A 12,303-nucleotide genomic window follows, 5' to 3' on the forward strand; every position below is an offset into this window, starting at 1 on the left:
GTTGTGTAAGGTCAGCTGCAATAAGTATCCTTGCGGCGGTATCCTTTCAAAATAAAAGTTTAGGTGCGGCGGTTACCTTTAAAAAATATATATATATATTCTTGCACAAATCCTGCGACCCCTTAAAATCCTCCCGCGACCCCCATGGGGGACACACCCGCCATCTGGTGGCGATGGAATAGAGCTGATGCATCGATCGATGTCTCTGAATTCGATTTGCTCTCCCTGTTGTCTGGTTGAGTAGATCCCAGAAATCCACTCACTGCTGATGCAACACATTGACGGGTCCACCTGGCTTCTACATCTAAACATCTAACACATTAACGCTAAGGTAATATGGAATTTTCTATAGCTAGTATGCTTTTCTGACGACGGTTTATATATGATTTCAAAGTTTCAACCACTCAAGTGTTGTCTATATTGTGTTTTAGCCAACCAGTTCGCTACAAATGGTTAGCCAAATGCTAGCGCTTAACATGGACGGTTCATTCACTCTCACGGTGTCAATAATAGCCAGCTCAATTGTCACTGGCAACAGTAACTGAAGTTGCTAACTAACAAGTAATTGAGCCAGGCTAGCACTACCAGTGACTAAATTCTGCTTGGTATAACACTGCTCTAAAACACACTGTTACTTATCTAGCTAACTAGATGTCTAGACTGCTAAATTACTGTTTACTTTGGTAACTTGCTAGCTACCTATCAACCTGTCAAATATTTGTCGTCTACCGTTAGCTAGATAGCTCATAGGCAGTCACAGGTGTGCGTCTCAAATATCACCATATTCCCTTTGGGCCATGGTCAAAAGTAGTGCACTATGTAGGGAATGGGGTGCCATTCTCTGGTCAAAAGTAGTGCACTATATAGGGAATGGGGTGCCATTTGGGATATGCACCCTGACTCATATTCCTGACTCAATAACTGTGCCACCCACCTCCTGTTCTCTCTCCTCCCTCCCCCTCCTCTCCTCTCCTCTCCCCTCTCTCCCTCTCCTCTCCCTCCTCTCCTCCTCTCCTCCTTCCTCCCCTCCTCCTCCCCTCCCCTCCCCTCCCCTCCCCTCTCCTCCCCTCCCCTCCCCTCTCCTCTCCTCTCCTCTCCTCTCCTCTCCTCTCCTCTCCTCTCCTCTCCTCTCCTCTCCTCTCCTCTCCCTCCCCTCCCCTCCCCTCCTCTCCTCTCCTCTCCTCTCCTCTCCTCTCCTCTCCTCTCCCCTCCCCTCCCCTCCTCTCCCCTCCCCTCCCCTCCCCTCCCCTCCCCTCCCCTCTCTGTGTAGGAGCTAGGCACCATGGGAGAACAGCTGAGCCCAGATGAGAAGCTTCACCTCATCACTAGGAACCTGCAGGTGGGACACACACACACACACACACACTAAATAAAGGTAAACACACACACACACACTCTCTCTCTATTGAATGGTTGATATTGTCTGTGTGTGGTGTTTCAGGAGGTGCTTGGAGAGGAGAAGATGAAGCAGGTTCTGGCAGAGAGGGAACTGAAGGTGTACTGGGGAACAGCCACCACAGGAAAACCCCATGTTGCCTACTTTGTCCCCATGTCCAAGATCGCAGATTTCCTCAAGGCAGGGTGTGAGGTGAGATCTGTGTGTGTGTGTTTGATTCCCTTATCTTCCTAACTTATCTGATGTGTGTGAATGTGCTTCCCTCATTATTGACCAGCCTATTTTGTTGTGATGGGGGAAAGAACCACTAGCTACTTATCACAGTATTATTTTGGACGGTATTATATCGATACTTTGACTCCAAGTATCGATTTGTAAAAAATAAATAGAAATACATTTTTTAAATAATACAAATATTGATGTATTTTTGCTAGGTAGCATTAGCTAGAGCTAGGTAGCATTAGCTAGAGCTAGGTAGCGTTAGCTAGAGCTAGGTAGCGTTAGCTAGAGCTAGGTAGCGTTAGCTAGAGCTAGGTAGCATTAGCTAGAGCTAGGTAGCATTAGCTAGAGCTAGGTAGCGTTAGCTAGAGCTAGGTAGCGTTAGCTAGAGCTAGGTAGCGTTAGCTAGAGCTAGGTAGCGTTAGCTAGAGCTAGGTAGCGTTAGCTAGAGCTAGGTAGCGTTAGCTTGAGCTAGGTAGCGTTAGCTAGAGCTAGGTTGCGTTAGCTTGAGTAAGTTCCCGTAAGTTCCCTAGCAATTCTCAGCCCTAACTATTTGTGCGAGTGTGTGTCCGTCCCGTGTAGCTCAGTTGGTAGAGCATGGCGCTTGCAACGCCAGGGTTGTGGGTTCGATTCCCGGGTGGGGGGGGGGCAGTATGAAAATGTATGCACTCACTAACTGTAAGTCGCTCTGGATAAGAGCGTCTGCTAAATGACTAAAATGTTTTTTTTTTAAATGTCTAACTCCCCTGCCAACCCCCTCCCCAGGTGACCATCCTGTTTGCAGACCTGCATGCGTTCCTGGACAACATGAAGGCTCCCTGGGAGCTGCTGGAGCTGAGGGTGCAGTACTATGAACAGGTGATCAAGGCCATGCTGGAGAGCATCGGGGTGCCGCTGGACAAACTCAAGTTCATCAAGGGGACAGACTTCCAACTCAGCAGGTTAGCGGGCAGGCTCAGTAGTTCGTCTTTCAACAACCGTTATCTCAATGCAAGGCTCTGGTTTGTAGGAGCTGGTCTCGTAGCCTTGAACTCAGAATGCACTTTGAAGAATCCACATTGAACATGCTTTTTAGTTCAGGACTAGACTCAATCTTTGTCAGGGAAACCAGTCCGTAGTGTTTAGATGTCAAAGTCAGTGCTCTTTTGATGTACCTACGTATGCCCTCTGCCTGTCTCTCTCCCTCCCTTGATGTACCTACGTATGCCCTCTGCCTGTCTCTCTCCCTCCCTTAGAGAGTACACTCTGGACGTGTACCGTCTATCGTCCATGGTAACAGAACATGATGCTAAGAAGGCTGGAGCTGAGGTGGTTAAACAGGTGGACCACCCTCTACTCAGTGGCCTGCTCTACCCTGGACTACAGGTAATAACATGGTTATAACACATTATAACACCCTCTACTCAGTGGTCTGCTCTACCCTGGACTACAGGTAATACCATGGTTATAACACATTATAACACCCTCTACTCAGTGGTCTGCTCTACCCTGGACTACAGGTAATAACATGGTTATAACACATTATAACACCCTCTACTCAGTGGTCTGCTCTACCCGGGACTACAGGTATTAACATGGTTATAACACATTATAACACCCACTACTCAGTGGCCTGCTCTACCCTGGACTACAGGTAATAACATGGTTATAACACATTATAACACCCTCTACTCAGTGGCCTGCTCTACCCTGGACTACAGGTAATAACATGGTTATAACACATTATAACACCCTCTACTCAGTGGTCTGCTCTACCCTGGACTACAGGTAATAACATGGTTATAACACATTATAACACCCTCTACTCAGTGGCCTGCTCTACCCTGGACTACAGGTAATAACATGGTTATAACACATTATAACACCCTCTACTCAGTGGTCTGCTCTACCCTGGACTACAGGTAATAACATGGTTATAACACATTATAACACCCTCTACTCAGTGGTCTGCTCTACCCTGGACTACAGGTATTAACATGGTTATAACACATTATAACACCCTCTACTCAGTGGTCTGCTCTACCCTGGACTACAGGTAATAACATGGTTATAACACATTATAACACCCACTACTCAGTGGCCTGCTCTACCCCAGACTACAGGTAATAACATGGTTATAACACATTATAACACCCACTACTCAGTGGCCTGCTCTACCCTGGACTACAGGTAATAACATGGTTATAGACTACAGGTAATAACATGGTTATAGACTACAGGTAATACCATGGTTATAACACATTATAACACCCTCTACTCAGTGATCTGCTCTACCCTGGACTACAGGTATTAACATGGTTATAACACATAACACCCTCTACTCAGTGATCTGCTCTACCCTGGACTACAGGTAATAACATGGTTATAACACATTATAACACCCTCTACTCAGTGGTCTGCTCTACAGGTATTAACATGGTTATAGACTACAGGTAATAACATGGTTATAACACATTATAACACCCACTACTCAGTGGTCTGCTCTACCCTGGACAACAGGTATTAACATGGTTATAGACTACAGGTATTAACATGGTTATAACACATTATAACACCCACTACTCAGTGGTCTGCTCTACCCTGGACAACAGGTATTAACATGGTTATAACACATTATAACACCCTCTACTCAGTGGTCTGCTCTACCCTGGACTACAGGTATTAACATGGTTGTAACACATTATAACACCCTCTACTCAGTGGTCTGCTCTACCCTGGACTACAGGTAATAACATGGTTATAACACATTATAACACCCTCTACTCAGTGGTCTGCTCTACAGGTATTAACATGGTTATAGACTACAGGTAATAACATGGTTATAACACATTATAACACCCACTACTCAGCTCTACCCTGGACAACAGGTATTAACATGGTTATAACACATTATAACACCCACTACTCAGCTCTACCCTGGACAACAGGTATTAACATATTATAACACCCTCTACTCAGTGGTCTGCTCTACAGGTATTAACATGGTTATAGACTACAGGTAATAACATGGTTATAACACATTATAACACCCACTACTCAGTGGTCTGCTCTACCCTGGACAACAGGTATTAACATGGTTATAGACTACAGGTATTAACATGGTTATAACACATTATAACACCCACTACTCAGCTCTACCCTGGACAACAGGTATTAACATGGTTATAGACTACAGGTAATAACATGGTTATAACACATTATAACACCCACTACTCAGTGGTCTGCTCTACCCTGGACAACAGGTAATAACATGGTTATAACAGGTTTGTAACCCATTTGCCCCTTCCGTCTTCTAGGCTCTAGATGAGGAGTATCTGAAAGTAGATGCCCAGTTTGGAGGAGTGGATCAGAGGAAGATCTTCACCCTGGCTGAGAAGGTACCCTGAGCCTTCTGACCTGTTGTTACTACTGGCTGAGAAGGTACCCTGAGCCTTCTGACCTGTTGTTACTACTGGCTGAGAAGGTACCCTGAGCCTTCTGACCTGTTGTTACTACTGGCTGAGAAGGTACCCTGAGCCTTCTGACCTGTTGTTACTACTGGCTGAGAAGGTACCCTGAGCCTTCTGACCTGTTGTTACTACTGGCTGAGAAGGTACCCTGAGCCTTCTGACCTGTTGTTACTACTGGCTGAGAAGGTACCCTGAGCCTTCTGACCTGTTGTTACTACTGGCTGAGAAGGTACCCTGAGCCTTCTGACCTGTTGTTACTACTGGCTGAGAAGGTACCCTGAGCCTTCTGACCTGTTGTTACTACTGGCTGAGAAGGTACCCTGAGCCTTCTGACCTGTTGTTACTACTGGCTGAGAAGGTACCCTGAGCCTTCTGACCTGTTGTTACTACTGGCTGAGAAGGTACCCTGAGCCTTCTGACCTGTTGTTACTACTGGCTGAGAAGGTACCCTGAGCCTTCTGACCTGTTGTTACTACTGGCTGAGAAGGTACCCTGAGCCTTCTGACCTGTTGTTACTACTGGCTGAGAAGGTACCCTGAGCCTTCTGACCTGTTGTTACTACTGGCTGAGAAGGTACCCTGAGCCTTCTGACCTGTTGTTACTACTGGCTGAGAAGGTACCCTGAGCCTTCTGACCTGTTGTTACTACTGGCTGAGAAGGTACCCTGAGCCTTCTGACCTGTTGTTACATTTACATTGACATTTACGTCATTTAGCAGACGCTCTTATCCAGAGTGACTTACAGGAGCAATTAGGGTTAAGTGCCTTGCTCAAGGGCACATCGACAGATTTTTCACCTAGTCGGCTCGGGGATTAGAACCAGCGACCTTTCGGTTACTGGCACAACGCTCTTAACCACTAAGCTACCTGCCGTTACACTGTCAGCACTGTCCTCTTGTAGAGAGAGCTGTTTTTAGATTGAGTTAATTAATTGGTCAACTGGGAAATTAAGAAATTATTGTAATGGGTAAGTTTTGCATAATGTATACATTCTGAATATCCCTCTCTCGCTACTCTCCCCTATTCTCTCTCTCTCTCTCTTTCCCTCCATCAATTCCTTCCCTATTTTCTCTCTCTCTCTCTCTCTCGCTCTCTCTCTCTCTGTCTGTCTCTCCATCCCCTCTCTCTCTCTCTCTCCACCCCTTCTCTCTCTCTCTCTCTCTCTCTCTCTCTCTCTCTCTCCACCCCTTCTCTCCCTCTCTCTCTCTCTACCCCTTCTCTCTCTCTCTCTCTCTACCCCTTCTCTTTCTATCTCTCTCTCTCTCTCCACCTCTTCTCTCTCTCTCTCTCTCTCTCTCTCCACCCCTTCTCTTTCTCTCTCTCTCTCTCTCTCTCTCTCTCTCTCTCTCTCTCTCTCTCTCTCTCTCTCTCTCTCTCTCTCTCTCTCTACCCCTTCTCTTTCCATCTCTCTCTCTCTCTCCACCCCTTCCTCTCTCTCTCTCTCTCTCTCTCCACCCCTTCTCTTTCTCTCTCTCTCTCTCCACCCCTTCTCTTTCTCTCTCTCTCTCCACCCCTTCTCTTTCTCTCTCTCTCTCTCTCTCTCTCTCTCTCTCTCTCTCTCTCTCTCTCTCTCTCTCTCTCTCTCTCTCCACCCCTTCTCTTTCTCTCTCTATCTCTTCCTCCCCCAGTACCTGCCCTCTCTGGGCTATGCTAAGCGTTCCCATCTGATGAACCCCATGGTACCAGGACTGACTGGGGCTAAGATGAGCTCTTCAGAGGAGGTGAGTGGCCCTGTCACAATAGTTTTATGATTATAATGCATCCCTTCCTTCCTCCTTCCTCTTCTTTTGGAGGTAATATATTGTTTTGACCAATCCCAAACGGACACAGCCCTGGGTTGTATTCATTACGACAGACAGTAGCAAAGCATTTTTGCAACAGAAAATGAACGTTTGTTATTGGACAAGTTCAGGTAGTCCTTCCCCGTTTGTCCGTTTTCTTCTGGTTGGTGCCTAATGAACGTGGCCCTGTGGGTTTCTTGTTGACCTCTGCAGGAGTCAAAGATTGACCTCCTGGACAGGAAGGAGGATGTAAAGAAGAAGCTGAAGAAGGCTTTCTGTGAGCCGGGCAACATTGAGAACAACGGAGTCCTCTCCTTCGTTAAACATGTCCTCTTCCCACTCGTAGGAGGTGAGTAATGCCCCTGCTTCCCCCTCTTTCCTGTTCTGTTCTCTTCCCCCTCTCTTTTCCTTTATCAAGCATGTCCTATTCCCCTTGGTTGGAGGTGAGTCAGTCTCTTCTTCCTCTCTCTCCTCCTCTTCTCTCCTCTTCTTCCTCTCTTCTCCTTCATCATGGTAGGAGGTGAATTGATGTCTTCTTTCATCCTCCTCCCACTCTTCCCTTCCTTTCATCCCTTGTCTCTGGCTACTCCCCTGTCCTCCTCCTCCCCCCTACAGTCCTCCTGTGCCAGGCACCAGCCAGAGTCAGCATGTCTGTGTTGCATCTCTTTCAGAGTTCTCCATTAAAAGAGACCCCAAGTTCGGAGGAGACAAAACCTACACAGACTTTGAGGAAGTGGAGAAAGAATTTGGCGAAGAGGTACGGTCATGACTGACTGCTGTTGTTGTTGTTGTATGACCACTGTTGTTGGCCCATCATGCATTGGTTTGACCTCTAACCTCTGACCTCTAGCTGATCCACCCTGGTGACCTGAAGGCGGGCGTGGAGGTGGCCCTCAACAAGCTGCTCGACCCAATCAGGAAGAAGTTTGAATCTCCAGAGCTCCGTAAACTCTCCAGCACGGCCTATCCAGACCCATCAAAGAACAGTCAGTAGAACCTACTGTTACCAACCGCTCATCACCGTAAACCTCAAGGCTTCCTAAAGTAGACCTATAGGAGACTGTTCCTCCACACCCGTGACCCTTGACCCTGTGTGTCTCTATGTCTCCCTGTCAGAAGGAGCAGGGAAGGGGAACTCTAAAGCAGCTGAAGACGATGAGCTGGTTCCCTCCAGATTGGACATCAGGGTGGGCAAGGTCCTCAGTGTGGAGAAGGTACTCATTCATTCATTAGTTTATTTATCCTTATTTAAACTAGGGAGACCCTTTTGAGAGAAATGCTGAATTCCAAATGGTGGAAATATGGTGGAAATACCCCCAGCCAATCAGAGAGCAAGATGGAGGAGCTAATACTCATGTACCTGAAGAGGTTAGGGGGCTATTTGAGGTTCAGCAAATCATCTCCAATTTCCTTTCCTTCTCTTCACTGATTGGTCTTTCTCTCTGTCTGTCCTCGCCTCCCTCAGCATCCGGATGCTGATTCGCTGTACCTGGAGAAGATAGACGTCGGAGAGGCGGAGCCAAGGACGGTGGTGAGCGGCCTGGTGGCCTACGTTTCCCAGGAGGCCTTGCAGGACCGGCTGGTGTTGTTGCTATGCAACCTGAAGCCCCAGAAGATGAGGGGGGTGGAGTCCCAAGCCATGCTGCTCTGTGCCTCCATGTGAGTCTCCCCCTCCTTTCTCATCCCTACTTCTCCCCCTCCTTTCCTGCCTTACTATGTACTCCTTCCTTTGTCTTTTCATTTGTCCCCTTGCTTCTCTCTCTCTCTGTCTCTCTCTCTCTCTCTCTCTGTGTCTGTCTCTCTCTCTCTGTGTGTCTCTGTGTCTCTCTCTGTCTCTCTCTCGGTCTCTGTCTGTCTCTCTGTCTCTCTCTGTCTCTGTCTCTGTCTCTCTCTCTCTCTCTATCTCTGTCTCTCTCTGTCTCTCTCTGTCTCTCTCTCTCTCTCTGTCTCTCTGTCTCTGTCTCTCTCTGTCTCTCTCTGTCTCTCTCTCTGTCTCTGTCTCTGTCTCTCTCTCTCTCTCTCTCTCTCTCTCTCTCTCTCTCTCTGTGTCTGTCTCTGTCTGTCTCTCTTTCTCTCTCTCGCTCTCTCTCTGTCTCTGTCTCTGTCCCTCTCTCTCTCTCTCTCTCTCCCTTTGTTCTATATTGCTTTCCCTTTCCTCTGCACTCAGACACCTGACACCACTTGACCCACCCATTTCCTCATCCATCACATCCTGACTTCTGACTTTCTTCTCTCTGATTGGCTGTTGTCCCAGTGAGGGGGAGCCCAGGAAGGTGGAGCCTCTTGACCCCCCGGAGGGATCGTCACCCGGGGAACGGGTGTTCGTTGAGGGGTACGAGACGGGCAAGCCGGACAACAAACTAAATCCAAAGAAGAAGACGTGGGAGAAACTACAGGTAGTTCGGTCATTAAACAGGCTGTTTCACAAAGCCTATTTCCTCTCAAAATGAAAGTATGATTGAGCCATGGACATCTTAAAGATCATATCAATAAATGAGTGAATGTTATTTAAGCTAGTTGGGAGAGAATTGCAGTTCATTTCGCTGATCTGTTCCACTTGTTTCCAATGCCTCACGCTGCTATATTTTGCTACTTGCTAGTAAAGGTCCATTTCACAGTATATTGGCTGTTTCTGTCTGTCTCTCTCCAGGTGGACCTGAAGGTGTCAGCAGAGTGTGTATCCCAGTATACTGAGTGTTTCTGTCTGTCTCTCTCTCCAGGTGGACCTGAAGGTGTCAGCAGAGTGTGCAGCCCAGTATACTGAGTGTTTCTGTCTGTCTCTCTCTCCAGGTGGACCTGAAGGTGTCAGCAGAGTGTGTATCCCAGTATACTGAGTGTTTCTGTCTGTCTCTCTCTCCAGGTGGACCTGAAGGTGTCAGCAGAGTGTGTATCCCAGTATACTGAGTGTTTCTGTCTCTCTCTCTCTCCAGGTGGACCTGAAGGTGTCAGCAGAGTGTGTATCCCAGTATACTGAGTGTTTCTGTCTGTCTCTCTCCAGGTGGACCTGAAGGTGTCAGCAGAGTGTGTATCCCAGTATACTGAGTGTTTCTGTCTGTCTCTCTCCAGGTGGACCTGAAGGTGTCAGCAGAGTGTGTATCCCAGTATACTGAGTGTGTCTGTCTGTCTCTCCAGGTGGACCTGAAGGTGTCAGCAGAGTGTGTATCCCAGTATACTGAGTGTTTCTGTCTGTCTCTCTCTCCAGGTGGACCTGAAGGTGTCAGCAGAGTGTGTATCCCAGTATACTGAGTGTTTCTGTCTGTCTCTCTCCAGGTGGACCTGAAGGTGTCAGCAGAGTGTGTATCCCAGTATACTGAGTGTTTCTGTCTCTCTCTCCAGGTGGACCTGAAGGTGTCAGCAGAGTGTGTATCCCAGTATACTGAGTGTTTCTGTCTGTCTCTCTCCAGGTGGACCTGAAGGTGTCAGCAGAGTGTGTATCCCAGTATACTGAGTGTTTCTGTCTGTCTCTCTCTCCAGGTGGACCTGAAGGTGTCAGCAGAGTGTGTATCCCAGTATACTGAGTGTTTCTGTCTGTCTCTCTCCAGGTGGACCTGAAGGTGTCAGCAGAGTGTGTATCCCAGTATACTGAGTGTTTCTGTCTCTCTCTCCAGGTGGACCTGAAGGTGTCAGCAGAGTGTGCAGCCCAGTGGCAGGACAAACACCTGATGACCAAACTGGGACGCATCACCTGTAAAACACTGAAGGGAGGCAACATCAGCTAAGAGAAAAACACTCAGTACCCTGATGCACTCTCTACCTACCCAGCTACCTTCCCCAAGAACTCCACACGCATCACCATGGCAACATCACTCTCTCTGCATACCCCCGGAGGAATAGTCATTCTGTCATTTTAATAATACTACGATCAAACTAGCACAGCAATCTGGGTTTAAATAAACTGGATGTTTACTATTGATATCAGTGCGATAACACCGCCGGGTGCCCTCTGTTTAAACGCGTTGTTTCTTGCTGTCTAAGGAAATTCTTTGACGAAAATATTATGGATCCGCTTTGATTTGTGACCATCAACCTAGAGACACGTAATCTACGGTTGCTAGCCTACAGCAGCCTCTACAGGCTGCCATGTCTTCAACCACCCACACCAGTCACCCAGGACCTATCCATCACCGTGTGACATTAATATAGAAATCTAATGTGTTGTGGTGGTAAGTGAATGCTAGTGGAAGTGATAACGGTTGTATTGGCAGGTTGAAGATCTATAACGTGCAGGTCATTCAGAATTCATCTGCCATTGCTACTACGCCATCATCATCTGGAAACGAAATAAAAAACTGGTTGAATTCAGTGGTTGTCTTTACCTTCTGCGGTATCCTCGGATTGAGGTGTCATCTCCAGTGATGGCAAGATCATACAAAGATCTGCCTGTCACAATGGGTGTCGGCTATGTTGAAATCTGATGCTGTATTTTGTATTGACACAGTGAAAGCTTAAACCAAGTGTATAGGGGAGGAGTGCTTAGTATGAATATAGGGAGTGGCCTTTTGAAAAGGTCTACATCCTGCCTGAATGATAATGGGTATCTTTTAAATCAGACAGCTCCACATGGTTTTGTATTTCCATGCAGTTACCCAACTGCAAAACACAAGCAAAGAAATATGTGATTTTCGAATAAACTTTAATCATTCTTTATCGTAAAGTAAATAACTCTTTGTTGATTCAGAAAAAGAAAAATGTTAGCTGTTTCCATGACAATAAGGCATGTCATGTGCAGAGAGTCAAAAGATAATAATTTGTTCCGCGTCAAAATGATTTATATTTGCTGGGGAAGGGCGTTTTGTGCAAAGCTGAGCTGATGATTACCCAGATGTCTTCTCACTTGTGGAAAGACTGAGGGTGTCTCCCAAATTGCGCCTCATAGGCCCTGGTCAAAAGTAGAGCATTATATAGGGAAAAGGGTGCCATTTGGGACAGAACTCTAGGCAACTTCAGACAACGTGAAAGTAGGAATTAAAATACTTTTAAAAATATATATATATAAGAACACTTGTGAACTAAGGGCTCTATTCAGTCTGTATCGCTGAAGCGTTACAGATTGCGCGATAGAAATGCAGAAGGTAATTTCCGATTGGTCCGACGTATGCAGCGTTTACCGTGAAATGCAGTCTCCGCTAAAGCAGGAACATTGCCTTTAAATTTAAATCGCTCTGTAAAGACGAACTTCAGATTGAATAGAGACGGCCCTTAGTGGGGGTGTACCTTTGGCTGACTATCTCCATACTCAAGTGTTACTATGGCCTTTATCTCTAGTAGTACTGAGTCCCATATGGCACCCTGTTCCCTGTATAGTGCACTACTTTAGACCAGAGAATGGCACCCTATTCCCTATATAGTGCACTACTTTAGACCAGAGAATGGCACCCTGTTCCCTGTATAGTGCACTACTTTAGACCAGGTCCTTCCCATAGGGCTCTGGTCCAAAGTAGTGCACTATATAGGGAATA

The 12,303-nt window shown here is 46.9% G+C and overlaps 1 protein-coding gene across 1 annotated transcript; it reads left to right on the plus strand.

Moving 5' to 3' along the window:
* Window positions 1-32: 32 nt before the first annotated feature.
* On the plus strand, window positions 33-11,146 carry LOC311122886 (tyrosine--tRNA ligase, cytoplasmic). Its single transcript, XM_084197191.1, has 14 exons — window positions 33-331; window positions 1,271-1,339; window positions 1,442-1,588; window positions 2,381-2,556; window positions 2,851-2,980; window positions 4,912-4,992; window positions 6,692-6,784; window positions 7,058-7,193; window positions 7,516-7,601; window positions 7,695-7,830; window positions 7,961-8,058; window positions 8,310-8,503; window positions 9,099-9,240; window positions 10,453-11,146. Exons 2-14 carry the CDS (start codon window positions 1,283-1,285, stop codon window positions 10,561-10,563), a joined length of 1,587 nt encoding a protein of 528 aa, XP_084053317.1. The 5' UTR covers window positions 33-331; window positions 1,271-1,282; the 3' UTR covers window positions 10,564-11,146.
* The last annotated feature ends 1,157 nt before the right edge of the window (window positions 11,147-12,303 follow it).

This window comes from Coregonus lavaretus, assembly GCF_964263955.1.
Source record: "Coregonus lavaretus genome assembly, contig: HAP1_SCAFFOLD_3121, whole genome shotgun sequence".
NCBI classification, from domain to species: domain Eukaryota; kingdom Metazoa; phylum Chordata; class Actinopteri; order Salmoniformes; family Salmonidae; genus Coregonus; species Coregonus lavaretus.